Below are 26,228 nucleotides of genomic sequence, written 5' to 3' on the forward strand. Positions count from 1 at the left end.
CCACAGCCTGGGAGAAAATAATTGTTATACGTATATCTGACGAAGGACTTGTGTCCGGAATATATAAAGAACTCTTGCAACTTAATAAAAAGATAGATAACCCAATTTAAAAAAAAAAAATGGAGAGGTCAGAAGATTTGAATAGCTAATTCACCAAGGAAGATATGCAGATTCAAATAAGCACACAAGAAGATATTTAACATCATTTGTCAACAGAGAAATGCAAATTAAAGCCACAGTGAAATACTGCACACGTACTGGAACAGCTGACATTAAAAAGACAGACAGTGCCCAGTGTTGGCAAGAATGTGGAGCAACTGTAACTTGTATGTATACACAACTGGTAGAAATCAAGAAGTAAAACAATCAAGGCATAAAAAGCTTAGCTGAATTTAATTCTTTTATTTTAAACTTATTTCATGAATAATTTTACATAGTCAACAGGATAGATTTTGTAGAGCTGATATAATTGAGTTGAACATTGTATTTTCCTTTTTCTTCTTTTTCAGTTAAAAGAGATGTTTCCAGGCTTTCGATTAGCACTTCCACCAAAACGCTGGTTCAAAGATAATTACAATGCCAACTTTTTAGAAGATAGACAATTAGGATTACAAGCTTTTCTTCAAAATTTAGTAGCTCACAAGGACATTGCCAACTGGTATGTAACAAATTGAAATAAGAGGTTATCAATGCATTCTACAACTAGTTTAAAGACTAGACCCAGGACCATAGTTATTCAAGCATAAAAATATAGGGTAGGATTATAATTATTTGTCCTTTCTAGTAAAGCATTGTGTGGAGTTTTCTTGTGTATTTTCAGTAAAATTTATTTGGCATTTGCTGTGTATTAACACTTTAAGAAAGTTAGCAAAGTTAAAAACTCAGTGTTCTGTATACTCAAACCACTCAATTGTGAACCTGATTTTAATATTTAGTGTTTTAGAAATCATTTAAACAAAATGGCCCACATTAATATGGTTAATATGACACTATATAATTTTGAGGGTAATATTCTTTATATTTCTCCAAAGTAATGCAAAAATACGAAAATTGTGAAGTTGGGTTAGTTTATTTAGAGGATAAAGTGAAAAATACCAAAAACCACTAAAAAGGGAGAGAAGGGATCTGTATGGGTTTTTTTGCTTCTGAATGTATTTACAAGAAAATTGCTTTATGATTCAATATCAGCTGGCTATCTAATTTTAGAACTTACATTATCTTAAGTCATAAATTAGAACTATTTCAAAAAAAAAGGGCATTTACAAGGTAGCAACAGTATATTGTAGAGATACCTATAACTGTCTGTAGCAATTTTTCACATAGAATGGAAAACAATTAAGAAAATCATCCTATCTCACTTCTTCTACCCTTGTTTCTCAGTTTTTTTTAATGTGTGTCACCTTATGTTATACGTAACACACAGACACTGTGCATGTACATCTTGCTTCTGAATGTGTGCTCCCTGAGCTTCATGGCTGTTGGAGGTCTCTGCCCGTCCCTGCTCATATTCCTCTATGAAAGGAGCTGCACCCAGACCCCTTCTCTCAGCTCTAGATTCACATATGCAATTGTGTGCTTGACATCTGCTTCGAGTATCTCAAATTGACCTCAAACCTAACACAGACTGAAAAGCTTACTGTCTACACTCTCCCCCCATGTTCAGCAGCATCATCTACCCAAACCTGGGAGTCATCCTTGACATGTCCCTCACTACCCTTATCCTTTCCTATGCGTCTTAAATTCCACTCAAATCTGTCTGCTTTTTTCCATTCCTGCCATCACCAACCTAGTCTGAGCAGTCATCTCTCACCGTAATTCCTGCAGAAGCTTTCCTGCTGATCTTTCTCATCTATCCACTCTTATTTCTGCAGCCTGTTGAGCAATAGTGATCTTTTGTAACATAGTTTGTCTTTCTTTCTGGTCTCTGCCTACTTGCCTGTCTTTCCAACGTCATGTTTTGTTATTCCTCCCTGCCCCCGTTCTCTGTACATCAGCTGTATTGGTCTTTTAATTTTCCAAAATCACCTTGCTCCTTTGTCCCTTAGAGCCTTCAGATATTCTGTTCCCTGGAAGGCAGTGTTTCATACTACTATCTCACTTGGCCCTGGCCTAGATAACTCCTGTATATCCTTCAGATTTTAATAAAAACTTCCCTTCTTAGGTAACTGGCTTTCCTGACCAATCCCTCACCCACCACCACCATCACTAAAAACTAGGTCAGTTCTTTCTCACAGTGTCTGTACCAGCCCTTCTCAACTGGTTCTGTGAATCAACTCCTAATGCCTAAGACACGCGTTGTATGTATGAATTAACTCTGTACTTAGCTATGTACCAGTCATGAGAGAATTGAGAAAATAGTCACTCAAATCATTGTCAGTAGGGTCTAATTCTCTCATGGAATCCCAACTAAGAAAGGCTGATTGGTACTTTAATTTCATAGCATTTCAGTTTGTAACTATTTCTGTGATTGATTGTTTCTCCTACCAGTTTGTAAGGTACATACATAATAGTAGGTTGTGTGGCTGTTTTACTCACCAGTCAGCGTGCACTGCTTCGCACAGTGCTAACACAGAGCCCATGCTCAGTACTTGTTGAATGAAGGGCAGAACGGTTGGTATTGCTATTGTACTGTTTATAAGAAAAGAAGATAGAAGCAAATATGACAAAACTTAGCAGTTGTGTGTTCTAGGTGGTGCGAACATGGGTGCCCCCTACTTTTTTATATTTTTTTTTACATCTCAAAAGAAAAAAGAAAAAAAGGTTAGTGTTAATTCAGATACGCGAAGAAAGAATAAAAACCAACAAATTCTGAAATCATAGGGAAAGCCTTTGAAGAAAATATATTTTAGACCATACCATAAATGAATACTTTTACAGCTAAGAAGTCAACACGTCTTATCCCCTTTCTTTCGTCCCTTATTCAGTAAACCTTTATGTATTGAAAGCGTTCTGGTGACTTAAAATCAAATTTTTTCTATAAAGGACTATCTTCTATTTTCATCTAATGAAATATTAAATATTAAATAATATGAACCATGTTAATAAACTACTTCTGTGATTTCTTGATATTTTTAAAAAGTGAAAGTTTATCTTAGTTGAGATGCATCTTTTTTTTTTAATTCCTGATAATAGATCTCCATCTCTAAGGTAGGCGTTACTAGGGACTTTCGAGATCCTGTTATTTCTGAAGCTGCACACTTTAGAACAGAGGTAGTAGTCTTGCTCAGTTCATAAACAGATGTTTCAGGGAAAGAAAGATTTCTTGGCCAGATAAGTTGGGGAAAGGTTTCATTTGACATTCCTACAGTATTAAAGGTTCCAAGAAGTCTCGCATGAAAGGATCTAGTGTGCCTTATGTTATTTGCCTTCTTACTTTTGTCACATCATGTCATCAGACATTTAGGGAATGCTGTAAGATAACTTGAACTTGAAATAAGGTATTTAGGCCTTGTCTATTCTAGGGTACGCGCTATCTTTTTTGTGGGTCAAGGGTAGCATTTTTTATTTCACAATTAAATTTCTTAATAAATTATTATTTAAAGCACGGTGGGGGGAGGGGAAGAAGAGTTATTAATCTGTATCTTAAGTATCTGCCCTGTGTCGTGCCAAGAAGGGTATGAAAGAAGAAGATATACTCCTTGGTCTTAAAATTCATTTGAAGAAATTAGGCTTCTGTTTAAACAAAATAAGGGAGTTTATGAAATGCTTCTTGGTATGATACAGATTATAAAAGTAGCAGGAACTCAGAGAAGGGAACAGTCGGTCCTTTTTGCAGTGATGAAGCAATATTAGAAGTAGAAAGTAGGATTTGAGAGCCTTGAAGGCTAGATTAAGATTATGGGGAGGAGGGTAAATATGAGTCAGAAACAAATAATTAGAAGATACCTAGAAAGTCTGAGGTTGCTGAACAGCCATTTATGAATTTCTCCTAAGGGAGAAAAGACAAAATCCCAGTACTTCTTTATAACAACATAAACTACATTTAAGAATCACTACTTAAAACACCGATTAGTTGTACGTTACCTGTTGGTATACATGTTAGCATCCTCTTACAGTTGGAATGGCAACATAGAAAAATTACTATCTTTGTATGGCCAAACAGTAATTTCATATTAATTCTTCCTACAGTTGTTTCACTTTCCTTTTTGATATCCTTAGCACCTCACAACACAGCTATTTCTTAACCTTCATGTTGGCTAAGAGCTTGCCGTTACGCAACTGGCAGCTTTAACAGTACAACCTCTCTAACTGTAACAAAGCAGAAGTGGGAGAAAATAAGAACTGAAAGGATGTTAGGGATTGTTGGTTTGAATGTTTTAAGAGAATATTACTTTCAGATGCATTTGGAAAATACAAAGTAAGAAAACAGATAAAAACATTAATATTCTCCTGGTTAAAGGAGTGATTGATTTTGTCTGTTCCATAAATATTTGTTGAGGTCTTACTATATATAAGGTATTGTAGCTGCATAAGGATGCGTTAGATGCTGATCCTTTATTCAAGAAAACCGAACAGTAGAAAGAAGCACCGGAGAAAACTCTAATGGGTAGAGTTAGATCTCGTTCAGAGGAGGAGGAGAGAGAGCTTTTGACTGGGAGAATTAGAGGAGGCTCCCGTGAGAGTGACATTCGGGCTGGATTTTAAAGAATTAATGATATTTAGACTGACAGAAAAGGTGAGGAAGGACTTGGCAGATGAAAGGGAATATCATATCAAAATGCAGACGCAAGAAGGCCCAGGTCGTGCGCCAGGAACGGCGTGTAACTCAGTTTGTCAAGGAGAAGGAAATGTAAAGGTGGATGGAGGGGGAGAGTCTTATACTGCACAATCTCTTATAGTTAAAATATAGCTGTTTATTGTTTTATGCTGTCTTGTGCTACTTTGAAATTGTTACATTGTTTAATCAGCACAGCAAATATTTTACTGTTCTCCATTTTCAGAAGTACTACACATATATCCTGATTCACCAAATTTTTCCTCCTTTTTAATTCTTTAAAATACAAGGGTTAAATTATATATTTTTTACTCATATTACCATTCATCTATAAGGGCTTCAGTGCCAAAATTCAGTGTTTTAAATTCTATCTCTGTAAAAAAAAAAAAAAAAAAAGTTTAGAATGGATCTGGTAAATTAACAGCAGTTCATGGTTAAAAAGAAAAAAATAGTATCCAAACATTTACATGAGGGAACAACTGAAAGAAATTAGAATATTTACCCTTTAAAAAAAAAAAAAGTACATGGGGGATATGATAGCCATCTTCACATATTTGAAAGATTGTGATGGGGAGAAGGATTAATCAAATAATATTTAGCATAAAAATGTTCTGCCTTTTGAGAAGGTGAGTTTCTCTTTCCCTTACGTATTTGAAGAGGCTAGATAACTATCAGTGGTATTGAAGAGGGAATTATTAAGTGGGATATATTGGGTTAGGTGACTTCTTAGGTTTCTTTCAGTTGTAAAAGTCAATAATTCTATAATTCTTGAACAAGAATGCTTAAACTATTTTTTTAGACATTTTCAACCTGAACCATCTTCTCACAGGAGATAGTTAAGTTGTTTTTCTATATAAAGATATTATCAAGAGAAGTTGGGTTAGCCTTGGTATTTTTATACAAGGAAAGAAGAATTCAGTTAGAGATGCAGTAGGTCATATAATTCTAGCTCATGAGAATCAACACATTATTGCTAAGGTTGGTTGGATGTTAGTTTCTACCAAAATGTTAGTTTGGTAGACATTCAGTTATGGACAGTTATTAAAAATGCAATAAAGCCAAATATTTTGTATTCAGATACATGTAAACTCTTACTTAATTAAGTGGGTCTTAGAGACCGTATACAAAATTCTGTTTTCTGGGCTTAGTAGTGACGTAATTTTAGCCAGTTACTTAACTGATTTTGATCAGTGTCTTCAATTGGAAAATTAGGTGATTAGGTAAATGTTCTCTAAAAGTTCCCTTTCGACTCTAAATTTTTCATATCTTGATTCTTTTTCTTGTGCTTCTTTATGAATCTTGGAGTCATACCATCGGAAATAGCCAGATTCTAACATTCTTTTAACTCTTAAGACTTTTGGTCTTGTTGCAGTCTTAGGCTTGCTTTCTTGTGAAGGTTGGAGTATCTACTGAAAACTAAAATCCACCTCAAATTTGAGAATTGTGGTATAGTGTTTATCCACAACAGTGGATAGAAATTTGTTCTGATGCTCTTAATAGTTTTATTAATTTTTTTCCTAATTGCTTAGCTCTTACAAATAAATTCATTATTTGTTGACTACTTATTTTCTGCTGTGCTAATTGATTCAGATATGGTCTACACCGTTCAGGAACTTGTCATCTAGCTTTTGGTGAAGCAGACAGCTTGGTAAACAGACAATACTAATAATACAGCGTAATAAGTCCTGTGAAAGAGATCTCTTGCGGGTGCTATGGTGATACATATGAGAATACTGAACCTAGTAAGAGGGTAGGGAAAGGGGATCTAGTCAGAGAAGACTCCATGAGGAGACAATAGATGAGCTGAGTCGTGAAGAATAACTATGAGTTAGCCAGGTAAAGGCGGGAAGGATGGGCCAGGATAATAGCAGCAAGCGTGAGTAGAGGCATGGAAGCAGGAAACAGCGTGATAGAAATGAGGATGCACCATTCCTGAGGTGTCGAATGAGAAAGGCAGTTAAAACTTGAATGTAAGCAGGTGCTTTATGCCAACACCAAGATCTTGGCTTTGTTCCCTATTCCTAGAGGAGGAATAGATGGGTTTTAAGCTGGATTTGACATAAAACATTTGTTTTTTGAAGTATTCTGGATTAGAGGAATATAACTGAAGGTAGGGACACAGTGTGCTAAAAGAAACTAGGTGAGAGATGGTCAAGGTCTAAACTAGGCCCCCACTTCCAGGCCTTCACAGCCACTGCAGGAGGCTAAGCCAGAGCCCTTCAGCCTCACACCCACCACCTCTCCTACTTTGTGACCGTCACTGTCACCAGCCTTGATCCCTGCCTGAGTCCTTTTCCTCGGGCTTGTATTTAATGTCAGTTTTTTGTTATTTTCTTTTAACTGATGGAGAATACTGAAAAAAATATTAACTGATATAATATTTCTATCTGAAATCCCTCAGTAGTATTTTCATGCAATGACTTTTTTTGCCTAATTTGGTTTTGACAGAATTAGTATCTAGGATTTTTAGTACATTTTTTACTTAGTTTCTAGTTGACCTTTTAATGAATTGTAGGCATTAGTTTTAGGGTTTTTTTTTCTCATTTAAAACACAATTTTTGAGATAAAGAGCACATTTACCTATTAAATTACTGTTCTTTTAAAAAAATTTATGAAATGTAAACAGATATACCTGTGAAAGAAAAAAAGGAGGAAAATATAAAAGTAAATAGAAAATGAAGATTCGCTGGATGAAATAGTTTTTTAAAAAGTTTGAAAGTACAGTAAAACTTTTAAAGAACCCTTTTTGAAGAGAATCAAAGGAAGAGTTTAAGTTATGGGGCAAATTTGCTCTGATAATAAAAACAATACTGAAGGATACCATCCCTGGTCTCCTTATCTTCAGGCAAGTTAAGTCAACAACTGAGCCCAATTTTAAAATAGAGTTTTCCCAAACACACTGAAAAGGTACTCTAAAGGAAATAGAAAGATATAGTCTTTCCTTACCTTTTAATTCCAGATTATTGGATTTTCTCTTAGTCAGATAGATTTCTCTCTTATCCTGATGATTTTCTTACCTATTCATTATCATGATGAAATGGGAGCAAAAGTATTAAAGATTGAATACAGAAGAGAGTTTAGGGGGCTATATTGAACCTATCAGTGAACAAGTAAAGGAAAAAAAAAAAGTAAGACTTTATTTTAACAATTGACTTGTATTTAATCCATAGACCATTTAATAATATAGACTCTTTGGTGTTTATATTTTACTTGAATTCACTTGATTGGTTTATAAGTCATACATTGATAATATATAGAAGATCACTGAGCAGAACCATGGCACATACAGGCAGTCAAATATTTATCAAATTTAAATAAAGTTCTCTAGTCAGTGATTCTCAAGCCGGGGTAAGGGCTTCCTTTTCTAGAAAAAAGAAAAGGTATCAGAATTTCTGAGAAAGAAATAGTTTTCTTACACATTATTATCCCTCTCCTTGGATGGGAATAAAGCTTGAGAGTATCGTGTGTCTTGCTCTACTAACTGAGTCCTGTTGAAACAGAAGAAATGTAGTGAACCACAGAAAAAGTGTTTTGTAAATCAAAGTTGTAAAGGAGTTTTAAATTTCTCTTATGATACAGATTAAAGAAAGTAAGGCATGGACTATAACTTTGGAACTGTATTGAAAAAAACTTAGGAAATCCATTGGATTTCATTTGAGTAGAATTCTAGTGAGCCGTAGATCATAAAGATTTTTAGGGAGGGAGAATGAAATAGAGTAGCCACTCCAAAAAAAGATTCCTGCAGCTGCGTACATTTTCAGTGTCACTGTTGATCTTGGGCTACATTTCTACTATAAACCACAGGTATAAGAAAGATACATACATTTCTTTCCCACTTTTTCTTTCCTAGCAGCATCATTCCTATAATTAATTTGTGAACATAAAAATGTTACTAAAATTGCTTTTTAGAAAGGAGAGTATTTTTGTAACAAAGAAGTTTGGTTTTCTACTCTCTTAACCTATTTCTGATAATTGCAAGGTATAAGTATAACAATACCATATTATTTCATTATTTTGAAATTTATGGCAGTTCAGAAATGGGATGGTGAGAATTTCTTCTCTTGTACTCTCTAGGGAAAATATCTGAGTAAATTAATATAATAAACATGATTGCAAAAAAAATCTTTAACTTGTTTCAATGTAAGTACTTTTCAATTACTTTAGAAGCATCTCCTGAAGAAGAAACAAAGGAAGTATACATTAGAAATTGTGTTTCTTCATAATAAGATAATGACTTTTTTAGACTTGTTCAAACTAATATTTCTTTGAAAGTAATAAAGTGTCTATTCATCATTTAGATTGGTCTCCTGTACCATTATTCTGAATTATGTTTTATGTCCTGTAGTTTGTATGTAACGTAAATTCACAATCTCTATTTATGTTTGTAAGATCTTAGAAAATAACTTAAAAATCTTTGTGTCTTCTATAGATTTTATATTTGTATTTGGTTAGTCCAACTAACTTATTTTGGTATATCAGCAGAAACAACTTGCTTCAAATACTGTATAGCTTCAAAGTAACTTGCTTTTTTCTATCTTTTGTAAACTTATTTGTACCCCTAAATTTTTTTTCCTTTGGAAAGCCTTGCAGTAAGAGAATTTCTTTGTCTGGATGATCCACCAGGTCCATTTGATAGCCTAGAAGAAAGCAGGGTAAGTGCTGTATTATATATCACATGAAAAGAGGAACAAATAATACAGTACAATAACTACATTGTTTCTTGAATGAAATAGAAAACAGCAAAATATTATCATTTTAGACCATGGTAGTTTTGCACAGAAAGCTTTTAATGTTTGAGTCAATGGTTTCTTTTGTTGAAATACAAGAACCTAGTTCAGTGAAAAAATAAAAATTCATACATGTCATAAGGTCAATAAAGCGCTAAAATTAAATCCTGCATTTTGTTCTATTTTTATTGGTTAAAAAAAAAGAAAATTGTTTGGAAATTTAGTTTACTAGATTTAAAAGTGCTATTTGTAGGCTAATTTTTCTTCCGAGTATGAAAGTAAAGAACCTACAGTTAAAATCAAATTTACAACTTATCTTCGGAGGTAGAAGTTATTGTCTTGTTATCAATGCACCACAAGCTTGATGCTACTCAGATTGCACTAATTGACGTGTTCAAGTGGCCTATTTCTTGAAGCAATTGGCTAGATTCACAAAACAGATTTGGTAATAACAGATTAGCTAGGCTTTTATGCAAGTTTTTTCCCCAAGTGTTTAATGGTGTTTAAATGGAACAGATTTAATTGGTAGGTTTGTAATGTTTTCAATTAAACTGCGTCAGTGCTTTGTATTAAAGTGAATGCCGTAGCTTTTTTAAAACAGCTTTACTGAGGTAAAATTTTCATCCATAAAATTTGCTATTTGCAGTTCCATTGTAAATGTACAACTTAATAATTTTAGTAAATTTATAGAGCTATGCCACCATCACCATAATCCAGTTTTTAAAATTCCATCACCTCAAAGAAAATTTCTACAAGCCACTTTGCAGTCAGTCCACACTCCCAGCCCCAGACAACTACTGATCTGCTTTCAGTCTCTACAAATTTGTCTTTTCTGAATAGTTCATAGAAATAGAATCATATAGTATATGTGTATGTGTGTGTATATATATAAATCAGTATTCAATATACATAATCTTTTATGTATACAGTATGCCTAACATACAGTATACAATCTTTATGTGTATATGTATTTAAAATATATAAGCTTTGCATCTTGTTTCTTTCACTTAGCATAATGTTTTTGAAGGTCATCCATGTTATATCCTTTATCAGTATTTCATTACTTTTTATTACTGAATTGTTTTTTATTGTATACATATCCCACATTTTGTTTATCCAGTCGCCAGTTGAGGGACGTTTGGCTTGTTTCCAGTTTTGTGCTGTTATGAATAATGTTGCTATGAACAATCTCAAAGGCGGCTTTGTGTGAACATATGTTTTTATTTCTCTTGGGTTGACTCCTAGGAGTGGAATGTTTGGTTATATGGCAAATCATGTTCAACATTTTTAAGAAAGTTAACTGTTTTCTAGAGTGGCTATGCCATTTTGCATTCCCACCAGTAGTATGTGAGCGTTCCAGTTTCTCCATACTCACAGACATTTGATATTTTCTGTCTTTTGGATCATAGCCATTTTCATGGATATATAGTAGTATTTCATTATAGTTTTAATTTGTATATTCTGATCATTTTTTATTTTGATCACTTTTTCATGTGCTTTTTTGCCATTCATATATTTTCTTTGATGAATTGTCTAAGTCTTTTGCCCATTTTTTTAATTGGGCTGTTTGTCATGTTGAGCTGTAAGAGTTCTTTAGTTTGATACAAATCCTTTTATCAGATGTTTGATTTGCAAATAATTTCTCCCAATCTCCGTGTGTCTTTTCATCTTTTTAATGGTATCATTTGAAGTGCTAATGTTTTTATTTTTAATGAGGTACATTTTATCACTTTTTTTATGGCTTATGCTTTTGGTTGTATTGTAAGAACTCTTTGCCTAATACAGGGTCACAATGATTTTCTCCTACATTATTTTCTAGAAGTTTTATAGTTTTAGCTCTTACATTTAGGTCTATAATCTATCCTGAGCTAATTTTTTTAATAAGGTATAAGGTGTCTTAAGTTTCTATAGGTATCTATTCGTCTCAGTACCCTTTATTGAATTGTGTTGTCACCTTTATCAAAAGTCGAATGAACATAAAAGGAAGGGTTTCTGGATTCTTAATTCTCTTCCACTGATCTAGTTACCTATCCTTGTACCAATACTACAGTCTTGTTTACTGCAGCTCTCTTATGGTTACTGTTTGCATGATATTTCTTTTTCTATCCTTTTGCTTTCAGTCTGGTTCTGTCTTTCAATCTAAGGTCTGTCTCATATGTAGCATCTGGTTGGGTCTTGATCTTTTATTCAATTTGACATCTCTGCCATTTTGCAATTTGTTTTCCATCTATCTCATCTGTTTTGGTCCTGTTCCTCCTTTACTGCCTATTATTGTGTGAAATAAATATTTCTAGTATGCTATTTTGATTCTTCTGTAGAAATGTTTATTTTTTCTTAATTATTTTTTAGTGATTGCTCTAGGTATGACTGTATGCATCTTAACACAGTCTACTTCAGCATAATACTTAATGCCAGTGAATTATAAACTTGGCTCCAATGTGTTCCTTTTTCTTCCCCCACTGTTGTCTTGCTATTGTTATACATTTTACATCTATATATGTTATAAACCCACCAATACAGTATAATAATTATTTCTTTGTACAATCTTTTGTCTTTTAAAGAAGTTAAGAGAAGAAATGAGAAAAATATTCTGTAGACTCTTTTATATTTATCCATATATTTACTGTTTCCAGCCTCTTCATTCCTTCCTGAGGATAGTGTTATCATCTGGTATCACATCCTTTCCGCTCTAAGGCCAGCTTTTAGTATTTCTTGTAAGGCAGGACTGCTGGCAACAAATTCTCACAGTATGTGTATGTGGGAACGTTCATTTTTGAAGGATAGTTTTTCTGACACGTTTTCTTCTTTCAGTACTTTTTGTCATTCGGCTGTCTTCGGGCCTCCGTTGTTTCTGATTTAAAGCCATCCTTTCGCTATGTGGTCGTTCCCATGAACATGATGAGTCATCTTGCCCTTGCTACTTTCAAGATTTTTTTCTTTGACTTTTGACAGTTTGATTATGATGTATCAAGGTACGGATCTCTCTATGTTTATCATTATTTGATCATTGAGCTTCTTGGATTTGGCGTATTAATGTTCTGTGTCAGACTTGAGAAGTCGTTGGCCATTATTTCTTCAGATAATTTTTCAGTTCTTTTCCCTCGCCCTTCTCCTTCTGGGACTCCCCTTAAGTGTATGTTGGTACACTTCATATTGTACTACATGTCCCTGAAGTGATGTTTGTTTTACTTCAATCTTTTGTTTCCATTTTTCAGATGGGATAGTGTCTATTGATTTATCTTGAGGCTCACTGATTCATTCTTCTGTCATCTCAAATCTGCCGTTGAGCTCCTCTTGTTAATTTTTCATTTCAGTTATTGTGCTTTTCAACTCCAGAATTTCTATTTGCTTTTTTTTTGTATCATTCTGTTTCTTTATTGGGATTCTATATTTGTTGAGTCCATACTGTGTTAATGACTATGGCTTTATAATCTTTTCATCTAGCAGGGCAAGGGTTCCCTTCCTTGTTCTTGAAAATCGGCTGTTTGCTCTCCATATGGGTTTTATAATCAGCTTGTGAGTTTCATGAAGAATCCTGTCGGCATTTTGTTTGGAATTATAATACATTTATTGATTTATGGAAGAGCCTTATCTTTCTAGTATTGAATCTTCCTATCAATAAATCTTTGCTTACTTAGGTCTTTTTTAAAAGTCCTTCAGTAAAGGTTTAAATTTTTTTCCTTAAACTTCTAAGGAGAGCTGTACGACTTATTCTTATGTTTTTTTATATCATAATTGGTATTTTTCTTAGAATATTCTAATTTTTTACTGTTGTATTATTGATTTTTTTGTGTATTTATTTTATATGTCACATCCTTGGTGAAATCTCTCATTCATTTGTAGATCCTTTTGGATTTTCTATACAGGTAATCATAACCTCTGCAATATTAACAGTTTTTTACTTTTTAATCCTTAATTCTTTTCATTTTATTTTCCTATATTATTGTGCTAGCTAGGATCTTTGGAATTAAATAGGAGCAGTTATGGTGAGCATCCTTTTTCCTCTCTTCCTAACTTTAAAGGAAATGATTCTATATTTCACCATTGGATGGTGTTTTCTGTAGGCTTTTGGTAGTTGTGCTTTGTGTCTGTCTGTTGTTTTTGTTTTTAGGTTAAGGAAGTTCTCTTCTATTCCTAGTTTGCTAAGAGGTTGTGGTATGTGTGTGTTGTTAATGTTTCTGCTTGCATCTATAAAGGTGATCATATGGAGTTTTCTTTCTTTAATCTGTTACTGTAGTGAACTACATTCGTAGATTCTCAAATGATAAAACATTACTTATGGGATTAACTCATAAATTCAGAATTTATTTATTTATTTATTTTTGTGAGGAAGATCAGCCCTGAGCTAACATCATGCTAATCCTCCTCTTTTTGCTGAGGAAGACCGGCTCTGAGCTAACGTCTATTGCCAATCCTCCTTTTTTTTTCCCCCAAAGCCCCAGTAGATAGTTGTACGTCACAGTTGCACATCCTTCTAGTTGCTGTATGTGGGACGCGGCCTCAGCATGGCTGGAGAAGCGGTGCGTCGGTGCGTACCCGGGATCCGAACCCGGGCTGCCAGTAGCGGAGCGCACGCACTTAACCACTAAGCCACGGGGCCGGCCCCCAGAATTTTTTAATTGCTGGATTTGGATTGTAATGATTTTATTTAGAATTTTTGCATCTATAATTTTCCTCTCCATTACTGTCCTTGGAGCTGGTGTCAAGATTAAAGCAGTTTTGTAAGTTGATGAATATTCCCTCTTTTTCTGTTCTCCAGAACCATTTGAATAAGATTAGTATTATTTGTTCCTTGGGTGTTCATTAGAACTCACCTGTAAAACAACCTGAGTCCAATACTTGCTTTAATTTTTTCGTTAGTTTTATGCGTACATTTTTAACAATTGACTAGGTTGGTTTCTTTAATGGCTAGAGTTTGTTCAGACTGTCTGTTTCTTTGGGGATCAATTTTTTTTTTTTTTCCCCCCAAAGCCCCAGTAGATAGTTGTATGTCATAGTTGCACATCCTTCTAGTTGCTGTATGTGGGACGCGGCCTCAGCATGGCCAGAGAAGTGGTGCATCGGTGCGCGCCCGGGATCCAAACCCGGGCCGCCAGCAGCAGAGCTCGTGCACTTAACCACTAAGCCACAGGGTCGGCCCTGGGGATCAATTTTGATAATTTATATTTTCTGGAAAATTGACCATTTTATATAGGTTTTATAATACATTGATGTAAGGCTGACTTTTAAAAATCTTTTAAACATATCTTTAATTATATATCTACTTTCAATCTCACTGTTTCTACCAGCCTTTTATCCTTGGATTTGTTATACTTTAATAGTCTTTTCAGAGAATCATTTTTTGAATTATTGATTTTCTTGATTGACTAAATTCTTTTCCTATCTCTATTAATTTCTTCCTTTTACTTAGGTTTAATCTATTCTTTTTTTGACTTCTCCAATTGGATACTTTTTCAGTTGTTTCTAACACGTTCTTTTAAACTATAAATTTCTTTTTGAGTTACATGCTAACAATATGTCACAAGTCTTAATAAGTAGTATTTTCATTATCATTCATATTTTGTAATGTTCTTTATAACATCTTCTTTGCTCCATAAATTTTGAGTTCTCTTAAATTTCTTAAACTTTTGTAAATTTTTCCTTGTCATTGACTTTTTTCATCTATTTGCATTTTCGTCAGGGTATATTCTCTATGACACTGATTCTTTGTTATTGTTGAGGCAGTGCTTTGTAATCTTCGCAATCTGCATATATGATAAATTTTCTAAATTTTCTTGTGTATTTGAAAAGAATATGCATTTCCTAATTGTTATGCTGAGGGTTCAATGTATATCTGTCAGATCAAGCTTATTAATTGTTTAAATTTTTAAAATATTTACTGATGTTTTTTCCTGTTTAATCTATTAATTACCAAAAGTAGTATATTGAATCCACTCATTATGGTTGCGGATTTATTAAATTTCTCCTTGGAATTATGTAGTTGAAATATTCCCAGTGAATAATTCCTTTTATTATTAGATAGTGACTCTTTTTGTGCCTAATAATGTTTTTTACCTTGAAATGCATTCTGTCTGACAGTAATAAAACAACTTTTCTGGGGGAGGAGGAGCAGATTTGCCTGTTGCCCGATAGGTTTTTTTCTACCTTTATATTTTAAGTGTGTTTCTTGTAAGCATCAGAGAGGTAGATTTTTGTTTTTTGATACAATTGGAAAAAATCTGTTTTTGAACTGGTGACTTTATTGTGGTGTTTATAGTAATTACCAATATATTTGTATTTATTTCTGCCATTTTATTTTGTGCTTTTTATTTACCCTGGTTTTTCAGTGCTGTTTTTTTCCTTTTCTCCTTTTTATATGTTTAATGAGTTTTCTTTCTTCTGTTTTTTCTCTACTCTTGGTTTGTAAGTTCTGTATTCACTGTCTTTTATTTAATAGTCATATCTTTTTCTCATCAAGTATTTTAGAACCAAGTTTTACAGCTCTCCTACAAGTTAGCCATTATCACGTTTTATAGAGTTGACATTTCTTTTGATTTAGCTGCATGTTCACCACTTCCTTTCTCCACCATTCTGAATTCTTTCATCTCACTCTCTCCATTGGGGTTCAGTTCACTTCTTCTTAAAGTGCATCATTTAATAGTTCTTTCAGTGAATGTGTGTGGGTGATGTTTAGGTCTTTGATGTCTGACTTTTTTTTAATCTTGCTCTCATTCTTGAAGTATGATTTAGCTGAACCTAGAATTCTATGTTGATAGTCATTTTTCTCAGTGCTTTGCAGTGTTGTCCACTGCCTTGGACCTAGACCACTGCTGGGAGACATCTACGCTCAGTTCATTGTTGTCACTTTATAGTAAACCGCTTTTTCTTCTTGGTGGTTTAGAGATCTTGTCTTTGGTTTTGGCATTTGCAATTTCACTATCTTGTATCTGGGTGATATTTATTTTTGTCTTCTTTGGGATGCATTATTCTTCCCAAATCTAAAAATGCTAGTGTTTAATCAGTTCTGAAAGTTCTCTGCTATTTTCTCACCAAGTCTTGCTTCTCCTCATTGTCTCTGTTCTCTCCTTTTAGAATTCTATTTATAAATATATATGTTAGTTATTTTCCTTGTCTGTCTGTCTTAACCTTTCCTTCAAAGCATCCATCTCCATCTCTTTGTGCTTCATTCTGGGTAATTTTCTTAGTTCTAGCTTCCAATTTACCGTATTGTCTTCAGACAGGCTTATTCTACTGTTTGATCCTTCTGTTAATATTTTAATGTCATTGACTGTATTTTTCATGTCTTAACATTCTATTTGGTTTATCTCAGTATACCTGATGTTTCTTAATAGTGGCTTTTAAAAGATATTTGCAAGTCATTATACATGTTCATATTTTATGGTCTCTGTCCAGTAGTTATGTTATCTGAAGTTTATGGGATCCTGATCCTTCTGTTTATTGGGTCTGTTCACTGTTTTATGTTGGATGGTTTTCCTAGTGTGTTTTGTAATTTTGAATTGTAAATTCACTTTAATTAGAACTTTGCAGGAACTCTGTATAGCCGAGGTCAAGGGTATATCCTTCCACAAACGTTCCTGTTTGCCTCTGCAGAGATACCTTGAGTATCATTGGTCCTGGACCATTGTTTATGCTGGTTTCTCAGCGTGGGTGTTTCTGGCTGATTGGGATAGTATAAATTCAAAGACAGAATCCACGTGAGGCATTGGCCCATGGTTGGCCCTTCTTCAGGGAAGACTTTACCTGCCCCACCTAGAGGCCAGGATGAGACAGTCTTTCTTGATGTATCCCTGTGTTGATAAGTGACTTTTATTAATAACTTAGCTCTTTAGGACCCCTGCTTTATTCCTGAGTGGCTCATTTCTTGTCACTGGCCCCAAAATATGCCTGACTCGTCTCTTGTCCCATCCTGGTGTTCCAGGTTCAAGGTTACTAAAAAGCAGCCTCTGCTCAGCTCGTTCTTCTCCCACTCCCTGCAGCTGTAGGGTCAGTGCACGTGCTCATGCACTTGTTTTCATTTCTTCTCATTTTTCCCCCTGAGATTTGCCTTTGTTTCTTGCCCTCGTAGCTACTTAAAAAGTTGGGTTTTTAGCTAGATATTTTACGGCTGGAGGCTTTCGTTTTTAATCTAATCAACCATATTGTTATCAATGGAAGTGATTTGTGGTTTATTTACTTTGTTTTTCTCTGTGTTCTGTTTGATGATAGTTGAAAACTTCATTTTTTTATAATGTGAATATACCCAAATTTTTAAATTTGGGAATGTTTATAATGTTCATCTTATGTGGTTAGTTGGAAAACCAAGCCACAGAATGATATGTGTTATCTACTCCCATCTATATAAAAACAAATATTTGAGAAACTGAAAAATAGTTCGGTTTGGTTGGAACATGGGGTATGTGGAGGATCAGAGGAAGGGAAAGGTAAATAGAGCAAGCTGTGAGGTTGGGGTGAAAGTCATATATCACATCACAAGGTACCTCATTTGCCAAGGTAAGATACTTGGCCTTACCCTTAGGCAGTATTGAATCATAGGTAACATGATAAGATCTGTTTTTAAGAAAACCAGCTTGAATTGGAAGAGTGCCAGAGTAAACATAGGTAAGCCAGTTAGTTTACTGGTGTTGTAGTTGGTTAAGAACCAAAAACAGGAGAAATGAGTATAGAGAGTAAAGTGACAAAACCACAAGAGATGTAGATGAGGCAATGGGGGAGGAGGAGAATGGAAAAGTGGGCAAGACTGGGTTACCGTTGGGCCATAGAAATTAGGGAAAAGGATGATCCAAGATGCCTGCCTGGTGGCTCTGATGATTAGGCCATAGAGCAGATATTCTTTTGGGAATGCTATTTGACTTGCCATTGGTACATCCAAGTGAAGAGGACCAGTAGGCATGTGAATGATGTCTGTGTACTCAGGAAAGGTCTGGGCTGGAGATTAACAACAACAAAACGATGGAAGTCGATAGCATATGGTATACATAATGGCTGAAGTGATAACATAAGTGTAATTGCCTAGAGGGGCATATAGAGCCAGAGGATATATAGTCAAGGACAAAGCTCTGAGGAATGCCCACATGCAAGGAAAAAGTAGAAGGCTAGAAGGAACTGTCAAAGTAAGAAGGGGAACCGAGAAGTTTTACAGAACCCAATGAAAGAGGATTCCATTCAAGTGGGAAAAAAAAATTTCAAGTCAGTAGTGACATGGCTGTGAAGTCGTGAAAAACAGTACTTTGGATTTGACAATTAGAAGGTCATTGTTAGCCTTTGCCTGAACATAACTAGAGAAAAAGAGAGTAAAACTCTAGTTTTATGATTTTAGAAGTAAATGGGGAGCTAAATTTGGGTGATAAAAAAAACATTTTTCATGGAAAACTTTTTCATTTTGAAAAGAGGGAGATGAGTTAGTAGCTAGAGAGACTCATGATCAGGAAAGTGGTAGGGATGATTTTGTTTTTATATGGAGAGATTTTTAGAATTTACTTAATCATCTTCAATCAAGTTGATTAAGTAATCTTAAGGGTCAAAAGAGGAGAAAAGGTTGAAAATTTGAGAGAGTGTGTAATGTGTAAGTGATAGAGCAAGCTTCCAAAGAAGATAGGGCTTAACTTGAAGAGTTACGTGTTCTTGAGACAGGAACAGGATGCCAATGTAATTAGGATTCTGGGAGTCAGTGATTTTTTTTCTGGTGTGGGAATCAGGATCATCTGCAGGGCTTGGGATCAGCAGTAGCAGCATATTGTAGGGGGTTCGCTGGGTTTGAAGCCTTCAGATAGTCACAGAGGAGACAGAGAGTGATAACTGGGAACAAGTCAGAGAATTGATCAGCAACACTTGAAAGCCTCATCGAGGTAACGGACCTGAATTTTTTCATGGCATCGTTCTTCATGGTAGCGTGACTGCGTTTCTTTGTTTAGTCTTTATTTCAGCAGTGTTCAGCGTCCTGGGTGTAAAGGATAGAATGTCAGTTTTGAGTGAATATGGGGAAAGGGGAGTGCAATGTTGAAGGTGCTGTGGAGCCCGTTGTTGCTGCTGCTGAGCTGGTACAAATGGAGCCAATAGCCACAGTCTTTTTATAAAAGTCAAATTATCTAGGACCGGGCAAAAATAACCTAAGGAGAACAGAGACTAAAACAGTGGCTATTAGTCATTTTTTCCCAGTTCTACAGTAGAGGGATATCACACACTCACTTCAGGGCCCCTGACTTACTGCTTAATAATTCTCAAGAAAAGGGACTTGTAGTTGTAAGTTCCCCTGTTAGGTGGGGACTAAGAGAGCCAAGACAGCAGAGACCTAAGCTGGGAGAGAACAAATCATGTGGGTTGCGCACGTATGATTTTGATTATCCATGTTCTTTGACTCTTCAGTAGTGCTCTTGAGAAACAAACTGCATAAGTAATTAATTATATTATTTTTCCACATGTGATTTTTATTTGTTTTTAAGGCTTTCTGTGAAACTTTAGAAGAGACAAACTACCGTTTTCAAAAAGAACTACTTGAAAAACAAAAAGAGGTGGAATCACTGAAGAAACTGCTCAGTGAGCAGCAGCGTCATATAGACGCTCTGGAGAACAGAATCCGGTGGGTGGAGACACCTGCGTTTTCGGTCTGACTCGTTCAGCTCCCAGTACTCTGGGCTGAATGTCCTTTGTATTTTCATATGATTTAGGACATTTCTGATTCCAAAAGTCATAGACTCTTGGAGTACTTCCTCGTAGACTGGGAAAATTGTCTTTTGATTATTTAGGAGGCTGAACATTTGAAGGCTGGGAAACATCAGGAACATAGGCCTCTAGCTGCTCAACAAGATAAACGTTATTCATTTTAACCTATTTAAAGGCTGTCTTTGTTTCTGGGCCTTTACGCCAGCTTTTCACATATGGAAGTTCTAGTTTGCCTTCTCATCAGCATGTATTGAATTGACGCTAAAATGATTTTAAATTAATTATAACAATTAGTTTTTCTGTTGACTCCCAGAGTCAGCAATTTATTAGTCATATGACTAATTAAGACTTCATAACTGAAGACTACTAAAGCTACATGTATTCACAACAATAAACATGTATGTATTTTATTCAAGAAGATATTTAAGAAGAAAATAACTCGTTGCTGTAATTTACTTTTAGAACACTGTCTTTAGAACCTGAAGAATCACTGCACGTGTCAGCAATAGAAGACGGACAGATCCTAAAGGTGGAGTCCTCTGCGCTGGAGGTTGATCAAGATGTCTTGGATGAAGAATCTGGGTATGTAATGTCTAGTTTATTGTAACCTAATCCTCTGAATAACTGGAGGGAGATTGTCGTAATACTACTCTATAGGGTACTTTTTATGAACTCAGTGTTATTGTATCATGAATCTGCTGAGCAGACAGGGAAAGACTATAGATATTCTAGGCTGTCCATAAAATATAAGCCTTTGGCGTCCAGGCTGTAAGTTTTCTTATTACTTACTTTGAAGCTATATCTGAATTAACTGGGCTGTGACTGAGTTAGTTCATTAATTTGTAAATCTTGACAAATTACTTTAATCTCCCTCAGTGTCACTCTTTTCCCATTCAGAAGGTGGGACACTGTAACAGCAACCACCCTGCCTACCTAATAGGAATGATGAAAAAATAGTATATTTGAAAGCATGTAGAATTTTTATTGCATATAAATCCAAGGTAATTATTAATACATTAGTGGTACTAGTTAGCTATAATCATAAGAACAAATTTTATATTGGTAAAGGTGATTACAAACTAGATTTTTATTGATAAATGGTAGTTGGGAGAGCTGAGTTAAAAATAGATCTCCAAAGGTGTTATCTGACAATGGCAACTTAAAAATATTAAATTTCTAATTGAATATATAAATATTTTTTACATAAGGTAAAAGATTTTTAAAGGTGGTAGTGAAGTGAAATAGCATGCATCCAGTCTCTTCATTGAACATTTCTCTTTTTTTGCAGAGCTGATGATAAGCCATGCTTAAATTTTGGTGAACCTGAGAATTCTCTATCTGAGATAGAAGTAGCAGAAGTGGCATATAGTGCTGAAGAAGACTAATACACCACAAGCAGTTCCTTCCATTTTTACATTTCAGCAAATGTAGAACAGAATGGCAAATATTTGAAAAGAAAAAAAGACTGAAGCATTTACAGAAAACAACAAGAATGCACATGTATCAAGTTTACATAAAGAAAAGGTTTTTTAAGTTATGGGGATAGGAAGTCTATTCACTGCTGCTTTAAAGTGTCTTTTATCCAACCTTCGTAGTCAATACACTAAACAAAAATCTAGATAGAGTTCTGTTATCAAGGCCCACATTCTTAAATACTGTGCATAAATTATTTTGGTGTTCTAACAATGTATTGCTCCAAACTAACCTGTGTGCATGCATACACCTGTGTGTGTGTTTAAATCACCAGTTATATTAGTCAAATGGAAATTAATTGCATGTTGCTGCCTGGTTGACATATACTTCTTCGTATCTCTGACATGATATATTTTCATTAATGGTTAAAATCAGTGGTAAAGCTGAATTGAGTTTTAAATATTGACATATTTACCATCTCTAAATAAAAATTGCTTATTTGGAATGTTACTGTTATTTAAAAGAGGATAACTTTCTAGTACCAAAGGAAAACTATTTGAAAGACCTGTAATAACACAGCTAAAGTGATAAAATAGCTTGGATTTTAAAAGCTAATTCAGTAATATCAAAATAGCCTGTGTCCAGTTTATTATAATATGTTATACTTGTTTATTTTCCAGGTAGTCTTTATCTTAAATCTCTACCTGTAGAATTAGTGAGTTTGCCTCTCAGGACACTACCTCTTTTTGCTAATCAAGGCATACTCTTTCGAAAATATATTATAGATTCTAAGCAAATAGAGAGTTATACAAAAAAAATAAAAAGCCATATATACTACAAAGTTCCTAACTATATTGACTCCTGGCATTGCATTTTTATTTCTATATATGTGAATATGTTGCTATAATATATTATGGCTGATTTTCTTTTAAATTTATATTTAGCCAAGTGATGCACTTTATGATAATTAAACTGTTGTGCCAAGTTTAATTGGTAAATTTCTTTAGCAAGTGGAGTTAGGGTAAAGAATTGTGTAGTGCCTTTACTATTTCACTTTTTACAAAAGTCTCCTAGGGTCTGTGAGTCAGCTTTATGAAAAAATGTTTATTTCAGCTTTGCATTTAGTTGTTGAAAGTGCCTTGTTTCATTTTTATACTATGAAGTTACTCATTTGTTTTGGTTCTGCCGTTTTGCATATTGTTAATAAGCATTGTAATCATGCTTGCATTTTGAACTGCGTATGCTTTCTAAACACTGAGGGAAACTTACTGGGGAAATAGAATAACAATCTCCTATTTTTTTTCTTCACTGTCTCAAAGTTTATTGTTCTCTTGATGTATATATTAAGATGTGGTTGTATAAAATTCTGCTGATGTCGAGTAACAGATCCGATAGTCATTGTTAACCTTTGATCTAAAAAGGAGACTGCTTTTTACCAAAGTACCAAAAATTTTAAAAGTCTTCTTCAGAATGTACAGGTATGCTCTGTCTTGGAACCTTTGCCCCAAAGTGTATTAGAAATGTGTTTACTATCCTGGGAGTCAGAAAGAATACAATAAATTTGTGTACTTGTTCATTTCAAAATATTATCCTGGGCTTAAAAAAGGTTCAAAAAGAACAATCATTTAAATTAATGAGTATCATTTTTTAGTCTAATTAAACAAGATGATCTTTGCTAAATTCCAGATATTATATGTGCTACATGTGTATTTTAAAGTGAACCACACACTTTTTGTGTGTGTGTGTGTGTGAGGAAGATCGGCCCTGAGCTAACATCTGCCAATCCTCCTCTTTTTTTTTTTTGCTGAGGAAGACTGGCCCTGGGCTGACATCCACGCCCATCTTCTTCCACTTTATATGGGACGCCGCCACAGCATAGCCTGACAAGTGGTGCGTTGGTGCACTCCCGGGACCCGAACTGGTGAACCCCGGGCCACCGCAGCGGAGCATGCACACTTAAGTGCTTGCGCCACCGGGCAGGCCCCCAACCATACACTTTTAAAATCTGGCCTTTCAGAAGATTGTATTAAAAGTTTTTGGATGAGTGAAGAAAAACTCTTGTTAATTAGGTAAACCACTATTATTTATATTTAGAATTTCCTTTTTTTACTTTTATAATGCATTTTATTCCCAGTATTATATTCATTTAATAAATTATTTTTTCAGTACAACAGTAGCTGTGTTGTTCAGATGTTGAATACCATTTTTCCCCCTCCAGTCTCTGTGTTCTCCTTATCCCTTACAATTATTATAAATTTAATTATAGTTAACTGCTGCATTTCACAGATGTGGAATGAGTCTGTGATTTTCTTTTTAAGTTTACACTTCATATTACTGATTATTTTAAGTCTCTGTGAATAGGTGCAATGCACTTCAAATGTAATCAATAAAAAAATTGAACAGAACTGAAACAAAACACTTGTGGATAATATTTTAAAAATTAAGTTCACGTATAGCTAGTGCAACCATAAAACTTAGAATTTTAAAATGTTTTATCTGTCTGCTATACCGAGGTTAGGTGTCTAAAGCACATTTCTTTAGAAAACCACGTTCCTCAGATAAATCATCTGTGTAGTCTCCTTCAACTGTTTGTGATATTAGAAGGAAGCAGAGGCCTTGGGTCTCAGAATAATTTATCTGGTTTTAAAGTGGATTTTATTTACTTACAGAAATAGAGGAGTTTTGGGGTATGTTAAAACAAGTTTGTATTTCCATCTGGTAAAGACAGGAATCCGGATTTTATCCTCTGGGAGATATATTTGATCCACATTTCAGCTCTTCAGAGAATGACCTTACTGTGTTGCACTTGGCTTCTATGCCTTTGGCTTCCATTAGCAAAAACAAGCATCAAAACTTGTATTCTCAGTACATGTGTTTTTAAGGCTGATAGCGGCTGTATCACATGGTGTGCTCTTTATGAGGACACATGAGAGAAAATTCTCTTAGGTCTCAGTGCTGTAAAACCTGTTCTCCTAAACACTTGATTTGTTTTTGTCTTACGGAGTCTATTACTGTCTTTTTCTTTGCTTTGTTTTTTGGGCAGCTCTAAGCCAAATTGCTCACCTGTAGCTGCTATATAGAGTCTCATGGGTTATGCTTTTATATAGTAGATAGGACCTTATTTTTCTATCTTATTTTTCTCAACACCAATTTTCTTCCCTATTCAAGTTCTTCTGTTAGGACATGTGTATTTTTGTTCTGATAAAGTCTCAGATTTGAATGATAGCTTAGACTACATTAGGTAAGAACTCGTCAGAGCCTGTGCTGCACCATTAAGTGATGCCAGTAATTACACGGAGTTAAATTATTCTTCCCTTGAAAAGATGCCTTTTAGTACGATCAGTGAATATGGAATGCAAACTTAGAAGTGCTAGCTAGTGCTAAGCTATGGGTAGGTTCTTGGCCAGAGCACAGTATCGATCAACTCAGATTATAGTTTTCACCATAGCCTCAGGTTAGAACAGGCACCACTTGCCACTTCATGTTTATCATGGACAGCAAAGTAGAACAGTGTCATTGTCTCCACACAAAACAGACATCATATAAAACAATGCAGCCAGTGTATACTCAGTAGGTGAAAGGCAGTGTTTTATTGTAAACAGATACAGGTGAGAATAGGTATAGACTGGAAATATCCTAATGTAATGTTCGTAACCTAGCTGATTGTAATCAAAGAGGTGTTAGTGTTAGTCAGCTGGTGGCTGAAGGCCTTAGCTCAATTATGAAACGTAAAGGATTAACCCTGTAACTGGAGGACTTGCTCTAGAATTAGCGCATCTGCCAGTCCAGTCTTCCAGTTCCCTGGATAGCAAACACCAATGACTAACCCAACAGATATTTGCATTCCTCTTCTTTGTCACCCCAAAATGGGAACTGGATAAAATAAATAATTCTTTTCTCAGGCCCTCTTGCAGCTAGATTTGAGCCTGTGACACGATTATGGCCAGGAGACAAGTGGAAGTCTGCTGGTAGCTTCTGGGAGAAACCTCTTGCTTTTCCTGTAAGAAGGTAGGCGTGCTGCTGATACAGCCTCTCCCCTTCCTCTTGTTCTGATCTCAGGGGATATCCAGAGGTACTGTGGAAACCACCTTGCAAACGTGTGGTGTGACAAGATGAGGGAAGAGGAAGAGAATCACAGAGACTAGTCACTTCTTCAACCACTATAAAAATTGTAGTTTTTTGTTAATTCTACCAAGATAAAAGCTATCTTAAATTTGGATTGTAGATTGTAAGTTTAAGGGGGGAAAAAAGAAGACTTTTCTTCCTGTGATATTGTTTATTTTATTAGCAAAGAAAAAAAGGAAAAAAAATTTTTCTTGAAGACTAAAGGGGAGCAAGGCATCTATTAGACATATTAAAGGTCGCTTTCTTCTGAGGATCCTTTTGGCAAAGGATTTCTCAAATATGAAAGAGAAGACAACCTATCGCTGTACACTAATTTGTTAGTCTGCTTAGGCTGCTATAATGAAGTACCACCGACTGGGTGGCTTAAACTATGGAGATTTATTTCCTCACAGTTCTGGAGGCTGGGAAGTCCAAGATCAAGGTGCCAACAGAGTTGGTGTCTGCTGAGGGCTCTCCCTTTGGGTTGCAGACGGCCGCCTTCTCACAACATCCTCCCATGGCCTTTCCTCAGTGCCTGTGCATGCAGAGCAAGCTCTCTGCTGTCTCTCGTAAGGACGTTAGTCCTGTTGTATCAGAGCCCCACACTTAAT

The 26,228-nt window shown here is 35.1% G+C and overlaps 1 protein-coding gene across 6 annotated transcripts in view; it reads left to right on the forward strand.

Moving 5' to 3' along the window:
- The window catches only part of SNX16 (sorting nexin 16), a 38,862-nt gene extending 15,176 nt beyond the window's left edge, over nt 1-23,686 (forward strand). For 5 of the 6 annotated variants that reach the window (XM_087420387.1, XM_087420391.1, XM_087420389.1 and 2 more), the window contains 5 exons: nt 510-658; nt 9,297-9,366; nt 19,881-20,017; nt 20,563-20,682; nt 21,389-23,686. In XM_087420387.1, the coding sequence (XP_087276513.1) occupies nt 510-658; nt 9,297-9,366; nt 19,881-20,017; nt 20,563-20,682; nt 21,389-21,485 (573 nt within the window). In that variant the 3' untranslated portion in view covers nt 21,486-23,686. The remainder of the gene's footprint in view (nt 1-509; nt 659-9,296; nt 9,367-19,880; nt 20,018-20,562; nt 20,683-21,388) is intronic. The other variant, XM_087420392.1, reaches the window with a different exon arrangement.
- The last annotated feature ends 2,542 nt before the right edge of the window (nt 23,687-26,228 follow it).

The sequence above is a fragment of the Ceratotherium simum genome, chromosome 31 (assembly GCF_057802395.1).
Source record: "Ceratotherium simum simum isolate JZ-2026a chromosome 31, ASM5780239v1, whole genome shotgun sequence".
Taxonomy (NCBI): Eukaryota; Metazoa; Chordata; class Mammalia; order Perissodactyla; family Rhinocerotidae; genus Ceratotherium; species Ceratotherium simum.